Genomic DNA, 25549 nt, shown 5'->3' with positions numbered 1-25549 from the left:
CTGAGTTTCCGTGTTAACCTCTGAAATAGATGATTCACACAAAATCCCCAGAGGGAGATGGAGTCATTTCAGACTGTCTTGCCTTTGATCCGGTGGTGTCCGACCATTTAGGTGTCTTTTTAGGCATGCACAAAAGCACAGTTGCTCACAGTTTTGGACATCTGTCATGATTCAGACCGGGTTTTTCCTGTCTCTCCTTTTCCTGGTCTGGTCATGTCAAGGGTTAACTTTCTCTTCCTTGTTCTGGTGTCAGGTCTGCTATTTCTCTGTGCTGCATCCTGCTGGCATTGTCAGTTATATTTTTTTGCCTACGGCGAGAGTAGCTGACTCTGGTGATACCCTGATTTTTCCTGTGTACGGCGATATGCATGGGGCCACTGTTTTGGGCTTCCATTCATGGCCCTGCTTTTCTGAATTTTCCTGCATGATATTGATCTGGTAACGTTCTTCCCCTTGCTTTCTCATAATCGGGCTCTTTGAACGCTGGTTACTGCATTGACTGTTTGGCTATTTGGTTTGTCGGTGTTGTACTAGGTTGCTTATTCTAGCCCCAGCTTGTTTTTCATGTTCATTACAATTCCCTGTGCCATTATCTTGGCATGGATGTTTTTAGCCCATTATTTTGGTTCTTTGTGGAGTGGTCATTACGGCATTATTACAGTTTATCTTTTTGTATGCTTTTTGATCTGCTACTCTATTTACCTGGATATCTTGGGGTTTCTCCCTCATGAGCCATATTATTGTGGGATTCATTTTTCATATGGTGATTCTTTTACCAGATATATTATGTTGTGTATTATATATTTAATGCAGGTGACCGAGTGGCTATAGCCACATTTTTACTTGTCTTAATGTTCCTTGTTTTTGTGTGCCAATAAAATGCATACCTGCTTTTCATTATTATTACTATCATGCTCTTTATTTTTTGGTGTAGTGTGCATGCTTTACAGTAGTGCTTTTTCTCGTCTTCCTGGTTCCACACCTCCTTAATTTCATGTTTATATGTTGTTGGTGCGCCTGGTCTCTTTTTTACATATTGGGTTTCAGGAGAAAGGTCTTTCCCAGTTGGTTGGCGATGTCTTCTGGGATAAAGAAGTGGGAAAGTAACAAGAGACCGGTTTCATGTTTGGAGGTCCCTCCTCTGCTTCCGATTGCCTCTTTCTGGCCAAAAAGATCATGCTTTTCCCTATTAAGAACAATGTCACTGTCAGATCCATGGATCCTGCCGGAGAGATCCCAGACCTTTGACGCAAGGGTCAATATTCCACACTCAAGTGAAAGGCTTCCATCTAGCAGCGAGGAATTTGAAAGGGCAATATTGAGTAGCAAATTTTTGCCAGGGTTAGTTTCCACCTTCCTAAGAAATAGAAAACTGATAAGAATTTATGTAAAAATGTCTTGGGATCTTTAGGGAATCCATTTCCATACCTGGCAAACCAGGTGGTCATTGTTTGAACTCCGGGTGCCATGACAACCATTAGCTTCCCCATGATTGGGGCTGCCAATGTCGTGAGAGAGGGAGGCCTTCTAAATGCCGCAATCGCGCCATCTGGAGGGTTAAACAGACAACGGCAGTGTTGTCATGGTCCCTGACTGTTACCGAAGGAGTTCGGCTATCAGCTAAGTCGAAATCCCTGCGGTGATTGTGCAAAGTAGTGCTGCTGCTTCAGAACCTCCGGCCAATCACATGCTGTGATTGGTTAGTCACATTAACTAACCAATCATAGCGGTCGGTCAGAGAGCAGGGACCACTATAATTTGTCATGCCCTTCAGCTGTTTGTGACTTCTGCCGGCATAGTATTGTCAGTGTATTTACGAACAATGACAGTTCAATTTTATGACTGGTAGATCCATGATAATACGGGAAAGGACAACTGCTTATGACATATATCTGTTATTGGGTGTTAAGGGGTTAAAGGCCTATTTACATAGGCAGACTACAATAAACAATGTACACTACACAGTCAAATTATTAGACATTGTTATGGAAGTTTTTTTGGCATATCTACAAGCTCTCCATATTGATGTGTATGAATGCAACTAAACTGAATAAAAAAAAGAAGTGCCAGCCGACAGAGCAGAAATGGATCAAAGCGGACTATAGAAAGGAGATTCTACGCAAGATAAATTGATTCTTTTATTCTGTTTCTCACCACAAGTTTGAATCATTCTGTGCCTTGCATACCGGCCCATTGAGCAGAAAAGGCTTACGTGGAAGAGATGGGATAGGATGTCCTTTTCACCCCTACAAAGTGTTGGACTCTCCTTTCTTTGGTTGCTTTGATCTATTTCTGCTGTCGGCCGCCGCTCCTTTTTTTCATTTTGGTTGCATTTACAGAATTTTGGTGTCCAGAGCCCAGGACAACCAGATTTGGAAGCAAAAGGCTTTCATGGATTCATTTCCCAGCTGAGTGGCAGCCACAGCCACTCTCCGAGTGCAAGTCTGTTTTCCCATTTACTCGTCTTGTCAGAATTCTTCGGTTTAGCTCCTTTTTTGTGCGTTTTCATTCCAGATTGATGTCTGCCAGTTATGGAAACATCTGAGTAACCTCACTCTGTGTTTTTCTTGCAGAACAAGGGTTTTCTGGTTGGACCACAACCAAATCAGACAATTATGGTATGGCAAATCCACTCATTTGAAAAGTCGTTTTTTTATTGCAAACCACTGTTGATTTTCATTTTTTATGACTTTATATTAACGCTCAAAATTTTAATGTATTCATATATTAAACAGTGCAGATGGAATGCCTGCAAATAAATGAAAACTTCACAGACTTAAGATCGACTCTTGGAGATGCCTATTCAAAGAATCTGTTCCTATCACAAATCAATGTAAAAAAAAATCATCAGCACAAGATTGTCTGTAATTAGCTACAGCAATGATTGCATTTATTTTTGCATGTTAATATATGTAGTGGTGAATGTTAATGCTTTGCCTTTAAATAAAAAGGCTATAAAACCTCGCAAATAAGTCAACAGCAGTTAAATTGATCCATTGCGAAACATTTTTTTAACCCCATCCAGACAGAGCCCCATTTTTCAAGACTGACGTGTTACCTTATGGGGCAACAATTCTGGAATGCTTCTTCAGATCCCAGTGATAGAGATTTTTTTTTATGACACTTTATACTTCCTACTGGTGGTAAACTAAAGTGGGTAGGAATTGCATTTATTTATGAAGATATCGGAGATTTAGTAAAAAAAAATTATCAATGATTAAACTTTGAATTTTTATGCCCTTATAGCAGAGAGTCATAACATACAAAATTAATTACCGTAGTAAGTAACATCTCCGATATGTTTAAACATCCTTTTATTTTAAGGCTAAGAGTGCTCAGATGGGAAGGAGCGCTTTTTGACAATTAGTGCGCTATTTTTGCTGGTAAAGGTTGCGAACACAATATTGCACTTGCAGAGCCCCAGAAGTATCCAAACAGCAGAAAACCCCCTTACAACTGCCCCCCCCTATTTTGGAAACTACACACTCATGGAATTAACCTATGGGTTTAGTGAGCATTCTGAACCCAAATGGGCTTCACAAAAGTTTATATTTCTGAAATGTGAAAATGAAAAAAAATTATTTTTCCCCACTGAAATGTTGTTTTAGGCTCAATACATTTGATTCTCAAAAGGGCAATAGGAGAAAATGGATCCCACAATTTGTTGAATCAAAAACTACTGTATGGATACATGGCAAGGCTCGGAAGATAAGAAATGATATTTGGCTTTTACATGGCAAATTTGAACAGGACAGTTTGTTGGCACCACTTGCAAAGCACCCGAGGTGCTAGAACAGAAAATTCCTAAAGTGACCCCATTTCAAAAACTAAACCTCTGAAGAAGTCTCCTCACTCCGGCAAACCAGGACTGGCTTGTCACTCTCCATAAGGAGAAACCATATCCCTTAGATCCCATTAAGAGGCTTCTCATACAGCCAAATCACATCTGATACTTCGCACTGATGAGGGGCAATACTCTGAAACACAGTGTCTGCAAATTGAGATACTGGCTTGGCTTTTATCCTAAGTCATATGGCAAAAGGGTAGATATTGACTTGTAAGATTGCTACTTCCAATAGGTGGCGCTAGAATTCTAATCCTCTTCCTCTCTGAAGAGGCAATTTGCATATTTAATTTCCCAGAGGAGCACGCATGGCATATAAGTCTCCTCACTCTGACATGCCAGGCCTGGCTTGTTACTCTCGACAGGGAGAAATCTTACCCATTAAATCTCATTTTCACAGGGAGTAATTTAAGAAAATGGGCTGCAAAATTTGTAAAGCAATTTCTCCAGGATGAAGCAATACCAGATATGTGGCCAGAAACTACTGTTTTTGAGCCCTGCTGTGTGCACAAGGGAAGAAAAGCCGCTTGACTTTTAGCGTACATAATTGGCAACCACAAACTTTTCTGCCACTTCCAGAGCCCATATGGTGCCAAAACCACAAAAAACTCCCAAAGTGACCCCATTTTGGAACCTAGACCCCTCAGGGAATTCTTTTAGGGGCATAATGAACATTTTTACCCCATAGGTTTAAACTGCTGTGGCAGTGGCCAGAACTGAGCGATGCATGGGCAGCACACAGCAGCCGATGGCGAGTGCTGCACTACATTCACTTCAATGGTAGATAATTCACAATACTCGGCTGCTAAGCAGCGTACGGAGCTGCAGCGTTCAGCCTGTAAATCTCTCAGGTCCGGCTGCTGCCGGAGAAGTTTTCAGCTGATCGGTAGGTGCGCGGGGTGTTAGACCCCCACCAATCTCATATTGATGACCTAGTCACTGGAGAGCACTGTCTTACATGTGGGCACGAACTGTGGTTTGGGCACTGTGTTGGCGCACAAGTGGGGCCATTTGGCTTTGGTAGTGTGGATCTTACTGGATTGGTTTTGGGAGCCAAGTCATAGTTCCAGCTCCTCTGTGCGAGTAATAATGCAGAAAACCTATACATTTTTTGTTGACTGACAACAGATTTGAGTGAGGGCTTTGGTATGACTTAGTTTTTATTGGAGGCAGCAGGGGATAACCTTTTTTTAATCATTTTTCCTTCTGATTTTTGAGAGACAAAATTAACAAAACACAGAAATTTTGAAAAGACCCATATTTTATGCTGATCACCAATAAGACGACTTTGGGTAGATTTGACTACAGCAATGCCAGGATTAGGTAGGGGTTTTTTTTTTATTTTTTTTTTTATTTTTTTAAGATTCTGCAATTTTTTGCCCACTAAAACACTGACAAATATATTTGCTTTTGAATCGCAATATTCTGCGAAGCTTATTTTTCTGCTGAATAAGCTATCCTGCTTCTTGCAGGACTAGTTTAAGTATTTATTGGTACTACACTACAGTATGTGACATTTGTTTAATGGCTTCTTTTTGGTTGGTACAGTGAGAAAAAAAACTGCAATTCATTAACTGCTTTTATGCCATTCATTGTGCGGTAAGAGTGATAAGTACTTGTGCAGTACAATTACATCAATACCAGATTAATATGTTTTTTTGCTACTTTTACACCTAATTTGTTTTTGCATTGCTATATTCTGATAGTGGTAACTTATTTTCCCGCCGGCAGAGCTTTATTAGCGCGTTTCCTTTCGCATATTTTCAGCTATACTAATAAAATCTATTAAATTAAAACATGGCAATGTTCTTACATACTTTTTCCTTACTTTTTTATTATAACTACATTTTGTTGGATTTTTTTTCTACATTTTTAGTACTTTGTGCCACTATGGGACTTGTCTTTCATTAGTCTGATTGGTGGTTTATTACCCTGCAATACTTATGTTTTGGATGCCATTAGTTTATCATCTTGGGGGTGTAGAAGATGGCCATGGCAACCCAAGGTAAAGAGGGGGAGCCCTTCATCAAATAACTATCTAGATGGTGATGTAACTACAGAGATAAATGGCGTAGTCTGCGCTAGCACCGATTGCAGCCGTTGTAGCACTGCACCGTACATTTTTGGAAGTTCGCGGTAAAGAGTTGCACATGTACAGCAGATATCGGAGGGGCAAAGAGCATAACATGAGACAACAGCTAAATCTGCCAAGGTTGCAAAAACAAGAACCTATTTCAAGAAATTCGTAGGAAATTCTCCATATACTGAAAACTCATCATCACCTAACACACAGGTTCAATAAAAAAACAAAAATCAGTTAGTGACCAGTTTGTTGACTGGGCTAAGGACAAATATTGGTTGGCATTCACTGGAACCAATGAAATCTTCCAGTAGCTCTGAATTATTCTGAGGAGCTGTGTCACTCTGTGCCGATGAGCTGTAGGGATATAGGTCATCTTCTAAAGTGGCCACGAAGGCCCCTGGATCTACAGACGATGATGCAGGATGGCTTGACGGAAGGTCAAAAAGAGAAAGCAAAGGGTTCCCCATGTACTGCATTAGCTGCTTATCTACAGGCAAAATACAAACAATTAGTACAGTACCAAACTAAGTATTACAGAAAAACTATACTATACATTAGTTACAGCATACCACAGAAAAAAACCAAAGCTGAATCAAGAGTTAATGAAATGAATAAAAAGATAAGTATCAATATAATAACATTACGGGTATTCAGGAAAGGGACACAGACCCAAACAGGGGACTGTGTACAAAGCAATATCATGCATGTACATGAAACAGACCATACATGGATTACAACAGAATATACAACACTATAATGATAGAGATCGAGATCTATATCTAGCCGCAATATGCATAATGATGGAGTACCATGAAATTCCTTCTATGATGGTGAATTCCCATCTGCATGGTGCCCACCCTGTTGCGCGTTTTGCCGCTAGCCTTCGTCTGGGGCTGGCAGCATCCAGGGTGCAGCAGTTTAAATAGTGCATTCATTCAATGGCTGTGGCCAAACAAAAATAGGCACATACGCCGTCCTGGAGGACCTGGAAGTATCCCGCAGCCCGCTTCAGGGAGACCACGACGTCATGAGTAAATAAGATTTCATGTGATCAAGTGTCATGATAACCATAAAGATACGGAGGCTGGAGAAGACCAGGACTCTGGGGGCATATGCGCACTGTCCAGGCCACAAAAGAGCCACAGAAGAGCAATGTATGCATTGTATTTAAAAATAACACCACTATGTGGTGATAGATGAAGCCACTATGGAAGTAAATAAGTGAAGTGTACAAGGTCACAGATGACCAGACAATTGGATGCAGTGAGAAAGACATAGGAAGGAAAGAGGGGAAAGATAAGTGAATAGAAAATGTTAGATGCAATGAATGTGTGTGAACATAGGAACCATAAGGGTAAGTATAGCTGTGTAACAGTAAGGAAAGATGAGAACCAAGGGGAAATGTGGAAACAAGGTTCCACAAAGGCGAATAATGAAGAAAGCTGCATTTGCGGCTGCATAATGAATGCACAAAATGAAATAAAGCCCATAATACAAAGTGTTAGTGTATGATACATTACACAAAATTAGGTACTAAATGTCCACTTTGCTAGAATCAAAGGGAGAGTCATCAGGAATCCATACAACCAACACTATAGAGCAGATAAAGATGAAGACAATGCAGAAAACGAAGGATAAAACAAATTAAAAACAAGAACGTATAAAAATATAACAGCCATGCCTGAAGGAATGTGATCAGAGGAAAAGGATAAAACTAGGGCTTTCATTGAGTCATAGAAGGTGTACGGTTTTAAACGGAAAAGGTAATATAAAAAAAACCCCGCTATTAACCTGCAGGTCATATAATAACTAATAATTGATTTTGCCAGTGTGGAGTCTGCAAGTAAAAATTTGCCAAGAACTTTCTGACCAATCCCTCATGTAGGAAAAATGTGAATGAAGATTGGTGATGAAACACACATGCAAATTAGGTGTAGGTACATTGCTAGCACAACAGCTGATGGCGTGACTTGTGTTTGGCATGATGAGTGCGTTAAGGCCTCTTTCACACATCAGTTTTTTGCAGTCAGGCGCGATCCGGCCTTTTTTTGTAAAACCGGATCCGGCGAAATGCAATGCCGGATCCAGTTTTTCCCCATTGACTCGCATTGCGTTTCATCCGTTTTTTGCCGGATCCGGCTACTTGTCTCATTCTGGCATCTGGAAAAAACGGCTACTGTAACGTTTTTTGTCTCCGGTGAAAAAGCCGGAAGCGCCGGATCCGACGCTTCCGGCTTTTTGCCACAATGAAAGTCTATGGGCGCCGGATCCAGAAAAAGACGGATCCAGCCACCGGATCCGTTTTTTTTAAGTCTGCGCATGCTCAGATCCAATTGGCCAGCCCCCAGGAAACAGATATAACCTGCTAGACGGATCCAGCAGAAAAACAGATCCATTTCTACAGTTCTCCAAAATTTATGCAGGATCCGTTTTTTCTAAAAATAGCCGGATCCTGCCTGACGGCAAAAAACTGATGTGTGAAAGTAGCCTTAATCATCCGATAGCTGTAACCTTGGACATCAAATCTGTGCGTGAAGTCCTGAGCCTGTCTCCAAAAGTCCACGTTTGCAGAGCATAGATGTCGCATGTGAAGAGGTTGGCCAGTAGGTATGGCCTGTATTTTGGAGAAAGGATGTGAAGATGTAGCATGGAGTAATGAATTATCAGATTTGCAGTGCATATCAGTTCGTAAAAATTTGGGATGGTCCCGTGTAATCATTACATCCAGGAAGTCAATGGATTGTCGCTCGTACTTATAAGTAATATGTATATTGTACTGATTGGACTTCAACAAGCACATTAAAGTCTTTCAGTTTTGTAGGGGAACCTTGCCAAATCAAAAATAGGTCGTCAATGTACCACGTCTAAAAAGGGGCATGGTCCATCGATACACAGCAATCTGACAGGAAGAGGTCCCGCTTCCACAGCCCCAAGGGTGGGTGTCATCCAGACAAGCGAATTCACAAACATAGTTCTCACTCTTTATGCATTTGTGGCTATAATACTTTTACTACTTTACTATTGTGATTTCATGTCTTGGACCATATTAATATGTACACACTTGGATATCTACACTGATATAAATACATGAGGGTGTAATCTTTACATAGTCTTTTTCTATCACTATATAGTATTTCACACTATTTTATGTGCCTCACACATTGCATCTTACTACATTGTATTCTTTTATACCTCACATGTACTTGCATGACATTGCTTTGTACACAGTCTCTTGTTTGGGAATATATATATATATATATATATATATATATATATATATATATATATATATATATATATATATATATATATTTATTTTATTTATTTTTAAATGTAACGGTCATTCATACAATATTACTAATCATTGAGAAAGATTTCTTTTGTTTCCTGTAAGATTAGTTACACAATATAACACTTTAATGTGGGCAGTTGGCAGATTATACGACATCCTATATGCATGAGTAATTACAGTAAGGCCTCGTCACATTTCGATAAACACCAATTCCAGCGTGAAAATAGCCACAGTGAATAACGGTGACCCATTAAATCGAAAAACTCTTAATTTAGTAATTCTATCAAAAGAATAGTTAAAATTCACAGAGTACCTAGAAAGGGGGACTACCACCCCACCCAGAATAGGTTAAAGGCTATACTGCTATTTGAATATGAAAACATGGAAAAACATGCAAGAAAAAGAGAATTTCTATTGGTCTGTCAAACTAAATGGGTCTAGATTTAGTATATGGTATTTTTCTTCACATTGGAATTAATTTTACCTTTATGCCATGTGATCCTTTACTTAATGTATTACACTTTCTTGTACATACATGACAGATTCCATCTTTGTTCTTACAATCTGTCACTTTATATAAAAAAACGATTTTTACTGATCGTCCTTTACTCTTTATTGCTGCTGACACACTTGTCTCACTAGATTCAAGCTCTAATGGCACAGTGCACTTTTCTGTCTTGCGATCTGCAGATACTGATCACTGGTCTTTTTTCATCTTCTGCTCCTTAGGCTGGTTTCACATTTGTGTTCAGGAGGGCTGTGGATGGCTGCCTACTTCGTCCTTTCTTCCTCCCTGAAGCTCCGCCTACGATCCTCCTACTTCTGCTTTTCCATGCAGTCGCCACACATGTCTAATCGCTGCATGCGGACGCATCCACATACAACGCATGTTCATGCGTATCCAATGTTAAAGATAGGTACGCAGGGAAACGCAGGACGCATACAGAAGTAGGCAGAGCTTCAGGGAGGAAGAAAGGAGGAAGTAGGCAGCCATCCACAGCCCTCCTGAACACAAATGTGAACCTAGCCTTAGACAGTGAGCAAGCGTAGCCTCTTAAGTCTCAGGAACTTCTGGAAGCGTTTGGCATTGACCGCATGCGTTCTACTGTGCGTGTCAGTAAGCACTATCCAGGAAGTTTGATTTGCATATGGAGAGTAGCGTACCCGACAAGCTCCACAAGTGTGCTCGTCCGTCGGCTTGTATTTTCATTGGTATACACCATATATAAAAAGGCTGGTCACCCTTTACCCGGATGAGCCCCTGGAAGAAACAAGTAGTGAAACATGCGTTGGGGGGGAGGGAGACGCAGCTCCATCCAGGTTTTCTGCGCCTGCACTATTGCAGTCCAGTTGAATAGGTATTTTATCACTTATGACATCTATATTTATGGCTGTCAGATGCACATGACACTTTACACTCCTGGGTATACACATACTCTAATGTGGTCTAAGTAGACTTATCACATTAAAGAGAAGCGTCAGTTATACCACAACTATCTTACCTATATTATATGTCTATGGGGCCACATGATTATATTAAGTCAGTCTGACTTTTTTCAGTATTTTGCATTTATAACAGGTTTGTTTACCATCGTTTATGGCTATATATGGTGTGTTCTAACTAATAATGAATGTTTGGAGGTATCTTTCGGAACCTTTTGATATAACCACAGGTGAGGCCATCTGATACCGATCGGATTACGGTTCTATTTCTCCTGCATGTTTTTCCATGTTTTCTTCTGACTCGTATAGCAATATAGCCTTTAAACTATTCTGGGTGGGGTGGTAGTCCCCCTGACTAAGTACTCTGTGAATTTTAATAAACGTAGTTAGTAGTATACACAGTTCCTGGTTCTGTTATTGTATATTTGTAGCAAGCTTGGATCTGTTACTGCTTCTATGGGGTATTCCAAGCCCTACACAAATTTCATATAGAGCGATGTATTAAGTCCATCTATTGTGGACAACAACTGGATTTCTATGTGCGATGCTAATGATGGACGTACCATACATTAGTTATGTCACTCAATGCTGCCCACCTGCAGGACTATGCGGTTACTGACAGCTCAGTGTATCTGGCATTCTAAAACAGTGTGCGATCCCATTATGCCAACTTTATCATTTTAAACCCTTGTTAAATCTACTCCATTTATGAAGCAGTCAGATAAGTGCAAAGGCTCCGATTTATGAACGTATTCTGCTGGCATGCAACACCTTCAAATGCAGCCAAATTTTTGTCCAACTCAAAAGTTGAGCAAAAATTTTTCTACTTTTGGTGTTTTCACACGAGTCCCGTCCATCCCATGTAACTAAACCTGCCCATCCGATTCATTAAAACTTATGCTAAAAGTGCTTTAAATTTCGCAAGAAATGTATTCCAGTCAGGAAGGGCACAGCACATATTATTGAGACTAATTAATTTAGTTGCAAATGCATCTTAGACTCGTTTTACTCCAATATGCCCCTACATTAAGATTTTAGTGATATGCACCGATACAAATAGGCTGCTAATCATAGGTCACTGCTTTGTGTTTGCCCTCCAGGACAAAATTTTCCAGCTAGTCTCTGTCTATGCCGCAGCCCTACGTCTCCCATGCGAGGACTATGCCGCAGCCCGTCTCCCATGCGAGGTCTATGCCACAACCCCACATGTCTATGCCACAGCCCTATGTCTCCCTTGTGAGGTCTGAGCCACAGCCCTATGTCTCCTGTCAAGTATATAGAGCAGTCTCTGTGTCCTCTACGTGATTTATATACAGTAGTCTTGGTGCCCCCTATATGATGTATATACAGCGGTCTCATATACGAAATCTCAACATATATTACAATACCGTGGTGTTGCAGAATATAGTGTAAGCGATCAAACGAAGTTAAAGCCCCCAAGGGAATTTTTATTCCATTATTTTTCAGTATGCAATATAGTAAAATTAATGGTGTCATTCAAAACTGCAATGTGTCCTACAAAAACATGGGGAGGACAGGAAAAAGATAAAAGCACCAAAATTAAAATTTGTCTTGTTCAGAAGAGGTTAAGGCCAGCATCTTGTCTTTTTTTCTATGTTGAAGCAGTGCTTTAAGGTAATGTTCTCTACTCACTCTCTGGCGTCTTCAACTTTCTACGGTGCTGCACTGGTCCCGCAACGCGATCTTGTGACCACATCTTTTGACTGGTCGAAAGTCAGAAGTTACGTCACACAGTCTCAATGCAAGTCTATGAGCTTGTGAACTAGGCTCCTATAGAATTTGAGCTGTGACATTCAGCTCACTCCATGAAACACTGGAGCAGCCAGCAGCTCATATAGTGCTGGAGATGAACGTGAGCGGTGATAACAGATGAAGACACTGGAAGGTGACTATAACACAGGGGGGGTAGAGGACTTGGATTTGAAAGTGCACTCTAGCGGTAAAATAAAAATAAAAGCTGGAGGGAGCTTTAAGCAATATATTTGCTTTACAAGATGTACTCTTTATTCAGAGCAGATCTGAACATGTGCTCCTGCCCCAGTTAGTCACGGTGTTCTTCAATGCACTCATAACAGGTCATCTGCTGCAGAATCAATACAGTTACAGCATGGACCATCAGGATCCAGTGTCTCAGCCTATTGTCAGGTGCATACGACTGACAGTGATTGGACGCGTGCTGTGGTATCCATCCACCATAGGGACCCCCTGCTGCGCTCTCCTATACAGTTAAACATGGCAAATGCAAAACAGACAGATGGAGGGCAAAGGACCCCTCTAAGGGCTTTATTCACCAATCCAAAAACAATACTTGTTAACTGAACAGTTATTGGTTAACTCGAACCTTTATTCATATGATCATCGCTGTCCAACACCACAATCTCTCCTGGGGTCTGTGTTAGATCCTACAGATAAAGTACACACAATTACAAATCAAATACATTTAAATGCATACATGTAGTACATATATTATAAATATATCTACAAAAGAATGGTAAATGTACTCACATCGACTATGCTGGTGGTTGTATCAACAACTGGAGTATCTGAGGATGACAAGTCAGGTTTAAAAAGCTGCAAAAAGTTGGAGAATAAAGGAGATTTGTCCACAAGATTCATTTTATGTTCTAGCGGCACTTAGCAGTATAAATTAGATAATTTAGAAATTCGGGATCTAAACAGAGAAATGTGCTGGACACAGACAAGATCAGGGGCAAACATTTCATTTCAGAAATGAAGGCCCCCATACTCTGACCAGCTTGTTTAGCGGATAGTTTTTAATCCCCTTGTACACATACAGTGGGGAAAATAAGTATTTGATACACTGACAGTTTTGCATACTTTCCCACCTACAAAGAATGGAGAGGACTAACTTTTATCGTATGTAAAATATCATTGTATGATATTTACATAATTAATTTGCATTTTATTGAATTAAATAAGTATTTTATACAATAGAGAAACAGAACTTAATGTTTAGTACAGAAACAATTGGTCAGACGTTTCCTGTAGTTCTTGACCAAGTTTGCAAACACAGCAGCAGAAATTTTGGCCCACTCCTCCATAAAGATCTTCTCCAAATTATTATTACAGTTAGGTCCATATATATATTTGGACAGAGACAACATTTTTCTAATTTTGGTTCTAGACATTACCACAATGAATTTTAAACAAAACAATTTGGATGCAGTTGAAGTTCAGACTTTCAGCTTTCATTTGAGGGTATCCACATTAACATTGGATGAAGGGTTTAGGAGTTTCAGCTCCTTAGCATGTGCCACCCTGTTTTTAAAGGGACCAAAAGTAATTGGACAGTTGACTCCAAGGCTATTTCATGGACAGGTGTGGGCAATCCCTTCGTTATGTCATTCTCAATTAAGCAGATAAAAGGCCTGGAGTTGATTTGAGGTGTGGTGCTTGCATTTGGAAGGTTTTGCTGTGAATAAAACATGCGGTCAAAGGAGCTCTACATGCAGGTGAAACAAGCCATCCTTAAGCTGCAAAAACAGAAAATACCCAACCGAGAAATTGCTACAACATTAGGAGTGGCAAAATCTACAGTTTGGTACATCCTGAGAAAGAAAGCACTGGTGAACTCAATGAAAAAAGACCTGGGTGCCCACGGAAGACAACAGTGGTGGATGATCACAGAATAGTCTCCATGGTGAAGAGAAACCCCTTCACAACAGCCAACCAAGTGAACAACACTCTCCAGGAGGTAGGCGTATCAATATCCAAATCTACCATAAAGAGAAGACTGCTTGAAAGTAAATACAGAGGGTTCACTGCACGGTGCCAGCCACTCATAAGCATCAAGAATAAAAGGGCTAGACTGGACTTTGCTAAAAAACATCTAAAAAAGCCAGCACAGTTCTGGAAGAACATTCTTTGGACAGATGAAACCAAGATCAACCTCTGCCAGAATGATGGAAAGAGAATAGTATGGCAAAGGCGTGGTACAGCTTATGATCCAAAGCATACCACATCATTTGTAAAACACGGCAGAGGCAGTGTGATGGCTTGGGCATGCATGACTGCCAGTGGCACTGGGTCACTAGTGTTTATTGATGATGTGACACAGGACAGAAGCAGCCGAATGAATTCTGAGGTATTCAGAGCCATACTGTGTGCTCAGATCCAGCCAAATGCAGCCAAACTGATAGGTCTTCGTTTCATACTACAGATGGACAATGACCCAAAACATAAAGCCAAAGCAACCCAGGCGTTTATTAAAGCAAAGAAGTGGAATATTCTTGAATGGCCAAGTCAGTCACCTGATCTCAATCCAATTGAGCATGCATTTCACTTGTTAAAGACTAAACTTCAGACAGAAAGGCCCACAAACAAACAGCAAATGAAAACCACCGCAGTGAAGGCCTGGCAGAGCATCTAAAAGGAGGAAACAGCGTCTGGTGATGTCCATGAGTTCAAGACTTCAGGCAGTCATTGCCAACAAAGGGTTTTCAATCAAGTACTAGAAATGAACATTTTATTCACATTTATTTAATCTGTCCAGTTACTTTTGGCTCCTTTAAAACAGGGTGGCACATGTTAAGGAGCAGAAACTCCTAAACCGTTCATCCAATTTTAATGTGGATACCCTCAAATGAAAGCTGAAAGTCTGAACTTCAACTGCATCTGAATTGTTTTGTTTAAAATTCATTGTGGTAATGTCTAGAACCAAAATTAGAAAAAATGTCTCTGTCCAAATATATATGGACCTAACTATTATTATTTATATAGCATCATTGATTGCATGGTGCTGTACATGAGAAGGTGTTACATACAAATTACAGTTATCACTTACAGTAAACAAACTAACAATCACAGACTGATATAGAGTGGAGAAAGGACCCTGCCTTTGCGGGCCAACATTCTACAGGATGGTGGGGAAAAAAACAGTAGGTTAGGGGGTTGCAGCAGCTCCAGTAGTGGTGTGGAGGCAGCAGGGTCTTTGCAGGCTGTAAGCTTTCCTGAAGAGGTGGGTTTTCAGGTTCCGTCTGAAGGATCCGAGTGTGGTTGATAGCCGGACGTGTTGGGGCAAGGAATTCCAGAGGATGGGGGCTATTCGGGAGAAGCCTTGGAGGCGGTTGGGTGAGGAGCGAATAAGTGTGGAGGAGAGAAGGAAGTCTTGGGAGGATCGGAGATTACGTGAGGGAAGATATCGGGATATTAGTTCAGAGATATATGGAGGAGACAGGTTACGGTTGGCCTTGTAGGTCAGTATTAGTAATTTGAATTGGATACGCTGAGGGAGTGGGAGCCGGTGAAGAGATTTGCAGAGGGAAGAAGCGAAGGAGTAGTGAGGAGAGAGATGAATTAGTCGGGCAGCAGAGTTAAGGATGGACTGGCGAGGTGCGAGGGTGTTAGCAGGGAGGCCACAGAAAAGAATGTTGCAGTAGTCGAGACGGGAGATAAGTCCATGCACAAGCATTTTAGTAGAGTGAGGGTTGAGGAAGGGACGGATTCTGGAAATATTTTTGAGCTGGAGGCGGCAGGAGGTGGAGAGAGCTTGGATGTGCGGTTTGAAAGAGAGGGCGGAGTCAACGGTTACTCCAAGGCAGCGGACCTCCACTACGCGTGGAAAGAGTGATGTCGTCAATTGTTATAGATAGGTCAGGTAAGGAAGATCTGTGAGATGGAAAGATGATCAGTTCAGATAGTATTAAGTTACGTACCGGTAACGGTATTTTTCGGAAGCCCATGACAGCACCACGAGAGAGGGGATCCGCCCCATAGGAACAGGAAACCTACAGATACAAAAAGGGCGGCACCTCTCCCACGCATCAGTTGGATTACAGAGCTTGAGAGGCTACCATGGTTAGTACACAACATATAATATATACAACCTATCTACCCTATTTACCAGAACTATTTTATACCATCTCCCCCATAAGGTGACTTTATGAACAATCTTCTAAAGGAGTGCACCCCTATATGTGAACAAGGGAGGGAACTAAGGGTGCTGTCATGGGCTTCCGAAAAATACAGTTACCGGTACGTAACTTAATACTTTATTCGGACTCCCATGACAGCACCACGAGAGAATTACAGAGATGTAAACTAACTTAGGGAGGGACTACAGCCTGCAGCACCCTTAGCTCGAAGGTGAGGTCTGAGGAGGCCCCTCATGTCTAACCGATAGTGGTTAAAGAAGGTAGAAGGAGATGACCAGGTGGCCGCCTTACATATTTGATCAATTGATACTCCAGATCTTTCTGCCCAGGATGATGCCATGGCCCGAGTGGAATGCGCCCTCAGATTCTGTGGAGCTGGCCCGCCACCTGCTGTGTAGGCAAGAGAGATAGCCTCCCTAATCCACCTTGCTAACGTGCGTTTTGATACTCTGTATCCTTTCCTGGGACCTTGGAAGGATAGGAATAATGCGTTTTCCTTCTTCCAAGGATCCGTGGCTGCTAAATATGTAAGTAAGCACCTCCTAATATCTAATGCCTGAAGTTTCTGCTCTTTAGGGTTGGTTGGATTAGGGAGGAAGGAAGGCAGAACTATCTCCTGTGTCCTGTGGAATTGTGTTGCTACCTTGGGAAGGTATGCTGGATCTGGCCTTAGGATTACCCTATCTTGTAAGAACTCTGTGTAAGGGGGCAATCTGGAAAGTGCCTGTATGTCGCTCACCCTACGTGCGGATGTTATCGCTACCAGAAATGCTGTCTTAAGAGATATAATCTTTAGTGAGGCAGAATCTAAAGGTTCAAACGGACTTTCCGTCATGGCTGTAAGGACTAAGTTTAAGTCCCACGGCACACATCTGTCTTTGTGTATAGGTCTCGATCTGGCCGCTGCTCTGATGAACCTTGCTACCCAATAATTTTTTGCAATATCACCTGCAAACAGGGCCCCTAAGGCTGAAACCTGCACTTTTAATGTACTTGTGGAGAGACCCAATTCGAAACCTTTCTGGAGAAATTCCAGAATATGTTTCGTGGGAATTCCGTCTCTGACGTCAAAGTGAAAGGTGGACAGGAAACGTTTCCAGGTTCTAGCATAGATGTTAGTGGTAGTTAATTTTCTGCTCTTTAGGAGGGTGTCAATTAAGTTCTTGGAGAACCCTCTATCTTTTAATAGTGACCTTTCAAACACCACGCCGTCAAATGAAGTCCCGCTACTTGTGGGTGGCTGACTGGCCCCTGGTAGAGGAGATCCGGAAGGTTCGGCAGTACCCAGGGATCGCCTACCGACATGGTCCTCAACCATGCGAACCAGGTCCTCCTGGGCCAAAAGGGGGCAATTAGTATGACTTTTGCCCGATCCTCTCTGATCTTCATGACTACCAGAGGAAGAAGATTCAATGGCGGGAAGGCGTATGCCAGAGAAAAGTCCCATCTTATCAGGAGGGCATCCACCGCCAGGGGATTTTCCCTGGGGTTCAGAGAGCAGAACGATCTTTCTTTTCTGTTTTCTCTGGTGGCAAAGAGGTCTACCTCTGGCCGACCCCATCTGCGGACAATCTGGTGGTAAATATCTTTGTTCAAAGACCATTCTCCTTGTCTTAGAGCCTTGCGGCTTAAAAAGTCTGCTCTTACATTGTCCTTTCCGCTGATGTGGAGCGCGGTTAAAGACAGAAAATTTCTCTCTGCTATCTGGAGGAGCCGTTCTGTTATCTGCATTAGCGCGCTGGAGCGGGTTCCACCTTGGTGGTTGACATATGCTACCGCTACTTGGTTGTCCGAGTGTATCCTCACATGATGGCCCTGTAGATACATAATGAGTTTTTTGACTGCCCGTTCTATCGCCAATAGCTCTCTCTGGTTGGATGAGATTTCAGAATCAGAATCCCACTGTCCCTGTAACACTATGTCCCCCATATGGGTTCCCCAACCAAAGGAACTTGCGTCTGTGGTTATAATACGGGTTATCTGTGTTATCCAGGGCACCCCTGATGCTAGGTTCTCGCTATCGAGCCACCATCTCAGTGATGTAACAGCTGAGGGGCTTAGCAACATTCGACCTTGTAAGGAGCCTTCCAGGGCCCTGCTATTAACCAAGACGTCGTTTTGAAGGGCTCTGGTGTGGAATTGTGCCCACCTAACTGCTGGGATGCATGAAGTTAGAGAGCCTAACAGGGACATGGCCTGTCTGAGGGTCATAGATGGATTATCAATTGCCCGAAGAACCTGCTCCTGTATTTTTTGTAATTTATCTAGTGGCAGCAGGCACTGCTGAGTCTCTGAATTTAGTAATAAGCCTAGAAACTTCTGTATTTTCAAGGGCTGGAGTCGGGATTTCTCGTAGTTTAAAATCCATCCGAGGTTTTGTAACCTGGATCTAGCTTTTTCTATCTGGGATCTACAATGACCCACTGATTTTCCCACAATCAAGAAATCGTCTAAATATGGAATGATTAAGACGTCAACCTCCCGTAAATGAGCCATAACTTCGGCCACTATCTTTGTAAATACCCTGGGTGCTGCCGAGAGACCAAAGGGAAGGGCTCTATACTGATAATGACGCACTGTGCCATCTACTGAAACTGCCACCCTCAGGAACTGTTGGAAGTCTGTATGGATAGGTACATGATAGTACGCATCTTTCAAATCTATGACTGCCATAAAACAACATTTAAACAATATTTTTATTGTTGTATTAATGGACTCCATTTTAAATGTACGATTAATCAAAAACTCGTTAAGGGAACGAAGGTTTATAATCGTTCTGAATGTCTTATCAGGTTTCTGGATTAGAAACAGGGGAGAGTAAAACCCTCTTCCTCTTTCAGCTTCTGGAACCTCTACCAGGACATTTTTTTGGCATAGGCTCAAGACTTCCGCTTCTAAGGCCGCTTGTTCGAGATGAGAAGATCTTAAGGGGGTTAGTTTAAAGGTATCCTGCGGGATCTGGGTAAATTCCAATCTAAGCCCGGTGGATATTACCTTGCGCACCCAGTCACTATTTGTAATCTGTGACCATGCCAGGAAGAAGGATGACAGTCTACCCCCCACGGGAATTGCTAGTCATTGATTTGGTCTCTTTTGATCTCTCGACGAGCGTGTGAACATATAGCCCGTACCTCTTCTCCTTCTGTCTTCCCATCTGGGGCGATCTCTAAAAGGCGAAGAGTTGCGCCTTCTCCCCTGGGCGAATCTCCTTCTACCAAATGGACGACGGTAGGACGCAGACGAAAGGTTTGGGAATTTTTTCTTGTCGTCTCCCGCCTTCTCGAGCAGCTCGTCTAGGACAGTGCCGAACAAATATTCGCCCTCACATGGAATCGCACAGAGCTTTGCTCTGGACTGAATGTCTCCCTGCCAGCACTTTAGCCACAGGGCTCTGCGAGCTGCATTAGAGAGACCTGCTGCTCTGGCGGCCATTCTCACTGCATCCGCTGAGGCATCTGCTAGGAAGGCTGCTCCCTCTTGGATGGTCGGTAGGGCCCCAAGAATTGTCTGTCTTGATGTACCCTGTTTTAATTGTGACTCCAACTGGTCCAACCAGACCATCATGGACCTGGCCGTGCACGTTGAAGCCACTGCTGGTCTTAAGGACCCGGCCGCCATTTCCCAGGTGTTTTTAAGGAAAGTATCAGCCTTTCTGTCTAGGGGATCTTTAAGGGATCCCAAGTCCTCAAAGGGCAGCGAGGATTTTTTCGATGCCTTTGCGATGGCTGCGTCTAATTTGGGGGCTCTGTCCCACGTATTCACTGCCGGATCGTCGAAGGGGTATCTGCGTTTGAGGGCTGGTGGTAGTGACCCTCTTTTATCCGGCTTTTTCCACTCTCTGTGGATCAGATCCTGGATTTTTTGATTTAACGGGAAGACTCTCCGCTTCCTCTGTTCCAGCCCACAGAACATGACATCCTGCATGGACAATTGGGGCTTAGGCTCCTCTACCTCCATTGTCCCTCTGACTGCTTTGACCAGCTTGTCTACCCGGTCAAGAGGCAGACAAAATCGCCCCGAGTCCTCTTCTCCTGAGGAGGACAAGGGAGATGAAGCCTGGGAGTCTATGCTTTTTCTCCACTCTACCGAGGAATCCGACTCCGCCGGGACCTCGCCCCTTAGACTTCCCGGCTGGGATAAGGACTTTAGGGTTTCCCTCATTTCTGCCCTGACAATGTCCCTTAAACTCGCCGCTACCGCGGGCGACTCTTCTGCCACTGTCTGCTGAATACAGAGGGGGGGGGGGCACAATTTTTTGAGGCACGCGTCCGGTAACGGGCATGCACAGAGTGCGCATTCCCTATGTTTAGTTTTACTTGTAGCTTTTTTCCCCCTAGAAAAAAACACAGAAGGGGGGTCCCGTCACTGAGAGAACTTTCACGAAGATCACTTACCAGTGCCACAATCAAGTACCGGAGAATGAGGGGGATTCCTTTCAGCCGATGCTCCTGTCTGCCTGGAGGAGCTCTTACGAGTGGACTGCTCACCTCGTCCCGGCCGCTCATTACTGTCACGGGACACTTTCTTTTTCTGTTTGACCTGCCGAAGGTCATCCAGGGGCGGCAGTGATGTTTGCCGCTGCTGTCGCCCTTGCTTCTGCCGCTGCTGCTGCTCTCGATTACTCTCCATTACCACTGCTGCTGCTGTACGCTGCTGCTTGTAATAATGTGGCCAAGGCAAGGTACCCTGCCGGGGTCCTGCCTAAATACCCCTCCTCCGGTCAGCAGTATCTATGCCGCGCCCCTCCCCCCCTTAACAGGGCTCCCTACCCCAGCTGGTGCCCGACCCGGTCCGAAAGCCGACGCCATCGGTGTTTCCGATGGGCGCCGCCATCTTGGATCCTTCGCGCATGCGCAGTGGCGCGCTGACCCGGAAGCGCATCCTCCGCCCGCCCCCTGACGTCACCGCTACCCCGGGAAAGACCGGAAGCCACGCGGGACGCCCTGGAAGCAGCGCCACCCGGTCACAGCCCCCTGCAGCCGCGCTGCCGTCGTACCTGCGCCGCCGGGAACCCCCGGGGGGAAAATACTTACCGGCGGCGGCCTAATCCCGGAGATGGACATCCTCCGGACGCCGCTCCCTGCTGCACACGCCACCGCCGTGACACCCATCCTGGGCCACCGTGGCGTCCTCCAGGAGATCCGCACCAGGCCGAGGTAGGAGACCCCCTCGCTACCGGTATCGGCTGGCCGGCCTGGGATCCGGTTCTTCTGTAGGATCCCGTCCCCTCAGGAACAGGAAACCAAACTGATGCGTGGGAGAGGTGCCGCCCTTTTTGTATCTGTAGGTTTCCTGTTCCTATAGGGCGGATCCCCTCTCTCGTGGTGCTGTCATGGGAGTCCGAATAAATGGCTGATCGACACTCCGGGATTCTGGAGAGCAAAGAGGTGACATCTGGGCCAGAGAGGTAGATCTGAGTATCATCGGCATAAAGGTGGTACTGGAATCCGTGGGACTTTATGAGTTGCCCCAGGCCAAGTGTATAGATTGAGAAGAGTAGGGGTCCTACAACAGAGCCTTGGGGGACGCTAACAGAGAGAGGGTGGGATGAGGAGGTAGGATAGGGCGAGGTCTTCGGTGCCAAAGGAAGAGGATCTGTAGTAGGAGGCAGTGGTCAACTGTGTCGAAGGCAGAGGACAGGTCTAGAAGGAGTATAGAGTATTGTCCATTCGCTTTGGCTGTAAGTAGGTCATTAGTAATTTTGGTCAGGGCTGTCTCAGTGGAGTGATGAGGGCGGAAACCAGATTGTAGATTGTCAAAGAGCAGGTTAGATGAGAGATGAGAGGAAAGTTCAGCGTGGAAGTGCTGCTCCAGGAGTTTGGAAGTGAATGGGAGCAGCGATATTGGGCGATAGCTGGACATAGCGGTTGGGTCGAGGGTTGGCTTTTTGAGGATAAGCGTGATTGTGGCATGTTTGAAAGCAGAAGGAAAGGTACCGGAAGTTAGTGATAGGTTGAAGAAGTGGGTTAGGAATGGGATAAGAGTGGTGGTGAGGTTGGGAGGAGGTGGGATGGGGTCGAGTGCACAAGTGGTGAGGTGTGATTTGGAGAGAAGATGAGAAAGCTCCTCTTCAGTGATGTTGGATAAGGAGGTTATGGGGTTTGGGCATTGGTCTGGTATACAAAGGGGTTGTGGTGGTTGAATAATAAAGACTTGCCGTGTTAGGTCCATCTTGTTTTTAAAAGTGCGTTGTGAAGTCCTCAGCGCAGAGATTACGGAAGTTGGAGGGGGCAGTGGTGGGCGGAGGAGGGAGTTAAAAGTATTGCACAACTGTTTAGGGTTGTGGGATAAGGAAGATACAAGGGATGTAAAGAAGGCCTGTTTAGCAGTGGTGAGAGCGGATTTGAATGCAAGTGTTGCTTGTTAGAGTTCAGTGAAGTCTTCTTGCGAGTGCGTTTTCTTCCAGCACCGTTCACCAATTCTGGATGCTTGCCGAAGCTTTTTAGTGGTGTTATTGTGCCAGGGTTGTCTATTGATTCGTTGCACTCTGTTATGCATGACAGGGGCGACTGCGTCGATGGCTGATGCAAGAGTGGCATTGTAGAAACTAGTGGCAGTGGCAGTGTCGTGGAGTGAAGATATAAAGGACAGTGGTAGAATAGAGTCAGAGAGTGTGCGAGTATCTAGATGTGCGAGGTTTCTGCGAGGGTGCGCATGTTACTGGACATGGGTGACAGGTGAGAAGGACAGGGATGAGAAAGAGTAGATGGTGGTCAGATATAGAGAGAGGGGAGGTTGTGAAGTTAGATAGGAAGCAGAGACGGGTGAAGACTAGGTCTAATGTGTGTCCGTCTGTGTGGGTGGCTGAGGAGGACCACTGAGTAAGTCCAAAGGATGAAGTAAGGGACAGGCCTTTGGAAGCTGCTGATTGGTGGGTGTCAATGGGGATGTTGAAGTCACCCATGATGATGGTGGGAATGTCAGCAGAGAGAGAAAGTGAAGGAGCCAGGTAAAGAATTGGTCAATGAAGGCAGTGGTTGGGCCTGGAGGTCGGTATATGACAGCCACTTGGAGGTTGTAAGGAGAGTAGATGCGGACAGAGTGGACTTAAAAAGAGGGGAGGATAAGGGAGGGAAGAAGTGGAATTGGGTTGAAGGTGCAGTTGGAAGAAAGGGGTAATAATGGAAGGTATGAGCTGTGGGGGTCCAGGATTGGGAGACATGTCGCCAGCAGTGAGGAGAAGCAGAGAGGCAGAGCAGGTGGGAGAAGGTGAGTGGGCGATTTGTTTTGTGTGTTATTAGTAGAGATGTGAGGTTGAGGAGCAGGTCAGCGGAGGAGGTCAGGTGGGGGGGCAAGAGGGAAGGAGAGATTATTACTTGGTTAGAGGGTGCTGGGGTTTGTGGATAGCGAAAGAGTCAGGAGTAATGGAGGCAAAATCATTACAGCATATCTCAGCATGATGAGTAAGTGTGGAGGAAAGAGAAAGAAATTTAGTATATATAAACAGTGGTTATTCATACCTTCTGTTCACTTCGGGCATATTTCTATTGTTATCCTTAAAGAGACATCCTTACAGAGACCAGGTCAAGACAGACCGATGACTCTGAGTTTATAACAAGTTAACTGCACATCAAAACAGGCCAGGTGTGAACAGGAGGGAGGGGCAGCAGGGAGACTGGTCACAGACACAGGAGGAAATTAATTAGAAGTCAGAAAAAAAAAAAAAAAAAAAAAGGAAATAGTAAATAGTCAGATCCAAAAGGACAGATAAAGCTTTGATAGCAGACAGATACAGGGGTGATTGGGGTTCCGGAAAGATGGGTAATGATGGTATTGCAGCCAGGGGACAAAATCTTTCAGGTTTTGGGGCTGTCACTGGGCAGCAATGAGTTTCAGCAACCTACAAGGATTTTCCATTAGGCTCAGTATTGGAGACTGGCTAGGCCACTGCAGCACCTTGAAATTCTATTGACGGAGTGCCTCCTTAGTTGCCCTGGCTGAGTGTTTGGGCCATTGTCATGCTGGAAGACCCTGCCACGACCATCTTAAATGCTCTTAGGCTAGTTTCACATTAGCGTTCTTAGGCGCAGTGCAGGGCCGCCGCTAAGCCCCGCCCACGACCCCTCCGGTCAGTTCCTCCTCTGATCGCATGAGGCTGCATGCGATTAGCGTATCCTATATTTAGCGGTGGATATGCTGATCGTGCGCTGACCGCGCGCTGGTCTGATTTTGCTGGCGCTGCACCCAGAGCACAAAAATGCAACAATGCGTTTTTGTGCGCTGGGCGCAGCGCCAGCAAAATCAGACCAGCGCACGGTCAGCGCATGCAACGCTAAATATAGGATACGCTGATCGCATGCAGCCTCATGCGATCAGAGGACGAACTGACCGGAGGGGGCACGGCCGGGGCTTAGCTGCGGCCCTGCGCCCAAGAACGCTAGTGTGAAACTAGCCTGAGGGAAGAAGGTTGTTGGCCAAAATCTTGGGATACATGATCCCTTCCATCCTCCCTTCAATACAGCGCAGTCATCCTATCTCCTTTGCAGAAAAGCACCCCCAAAGTATGAAGTTTCCCCCACCACACTACATGCTTGAGATGTTGTTCCTGTGGTTGTATTCATCCTTCTTCCTCCAAACACAGCGAGTGGAGTGGATACCAAACAGTTCTATTTTGGTCTCATCTGACCACATGACCTTCTCCCATGCCTCCTCTGTGTGCGTTCCTGACCTTGGGCTCATCCTTACCCCACGAGGCAAGATCTTGCATGGAGCCCCAGACTGAGGAAGATTGACAGTCCTCTTGTGTTTCTTCCATTTTGTAATAATTGTGCCAACAGTCACCCTCTCATCCAGTTGCTTGCCTGGTGTCCTGTAGCCCATCCCAGCCTTGTCTACAATTTAGTCCCTGATGTCCTTAGACAGCTCTTTGGTCTTTGTCATGAAGGAGAGGTTGAAGTGTGATTGACTGTGTGGACAGTCTTTTATACATGTAATGAGTTCAAACAGGAGCAATTAATACAGGTAATTTAGAA

The 25549-nt window shown here is 44.2% G+C and overlaps 1 protein-coding gene across 1 annotated transcript in view; it reads right to left on the bottom strand.

Moving 5' to 3' along the window:
• Nucleotides 1–2858: 2858 nt before the first annotated feature.
• The window catches only part of LOC141069062 (heat shock factor protein 3-like), an 88613-nt gene continuing 65922 nt past the window's right edge, over nucleotides 2859–25549 (bottom strand). The window contains exons 11-13 of the mRNA XM_073558367.1: nucleotides 13189–13254; nucleotides 13025–13085; nucleotides 2859–6414 (exon numbers count right to left, since the gene is read on the bottom strand). Coding sequence (XP_073414468.1) covers nucleotides 6158–6414; nucleotides 13025–13085; nucleotides 13189–13254 — 384 coding nt within the window. The 3' untranslated portion in view covers nucleotides 2859–6157. The remainder of the gene's footprint in view (nucleotides 6415–13024; nucleotides 13086–13188; nucleotides 13255–25549) is intronic.

The sequence above is a fragment of the Dendrobates tinctorius genome, unplaced genomic scaffold, assembly GCF_039654945.1.
Source record: "Dendrobates tinctorius isolate UK_male_01 unplaced genomic scaffold, ASM3965494v1 ptg000013l, whole genome shotgun sequence".
Lineage (NCBI taxonomy): Eukaryota > Metazoa > Chordata > Amphibia > Anura > Dendrobatidae > Dendrobates > Dendrobates tinctorius.
This window is presented reverse-complemented; position numbering and strand designations above follow the sequence as displayed.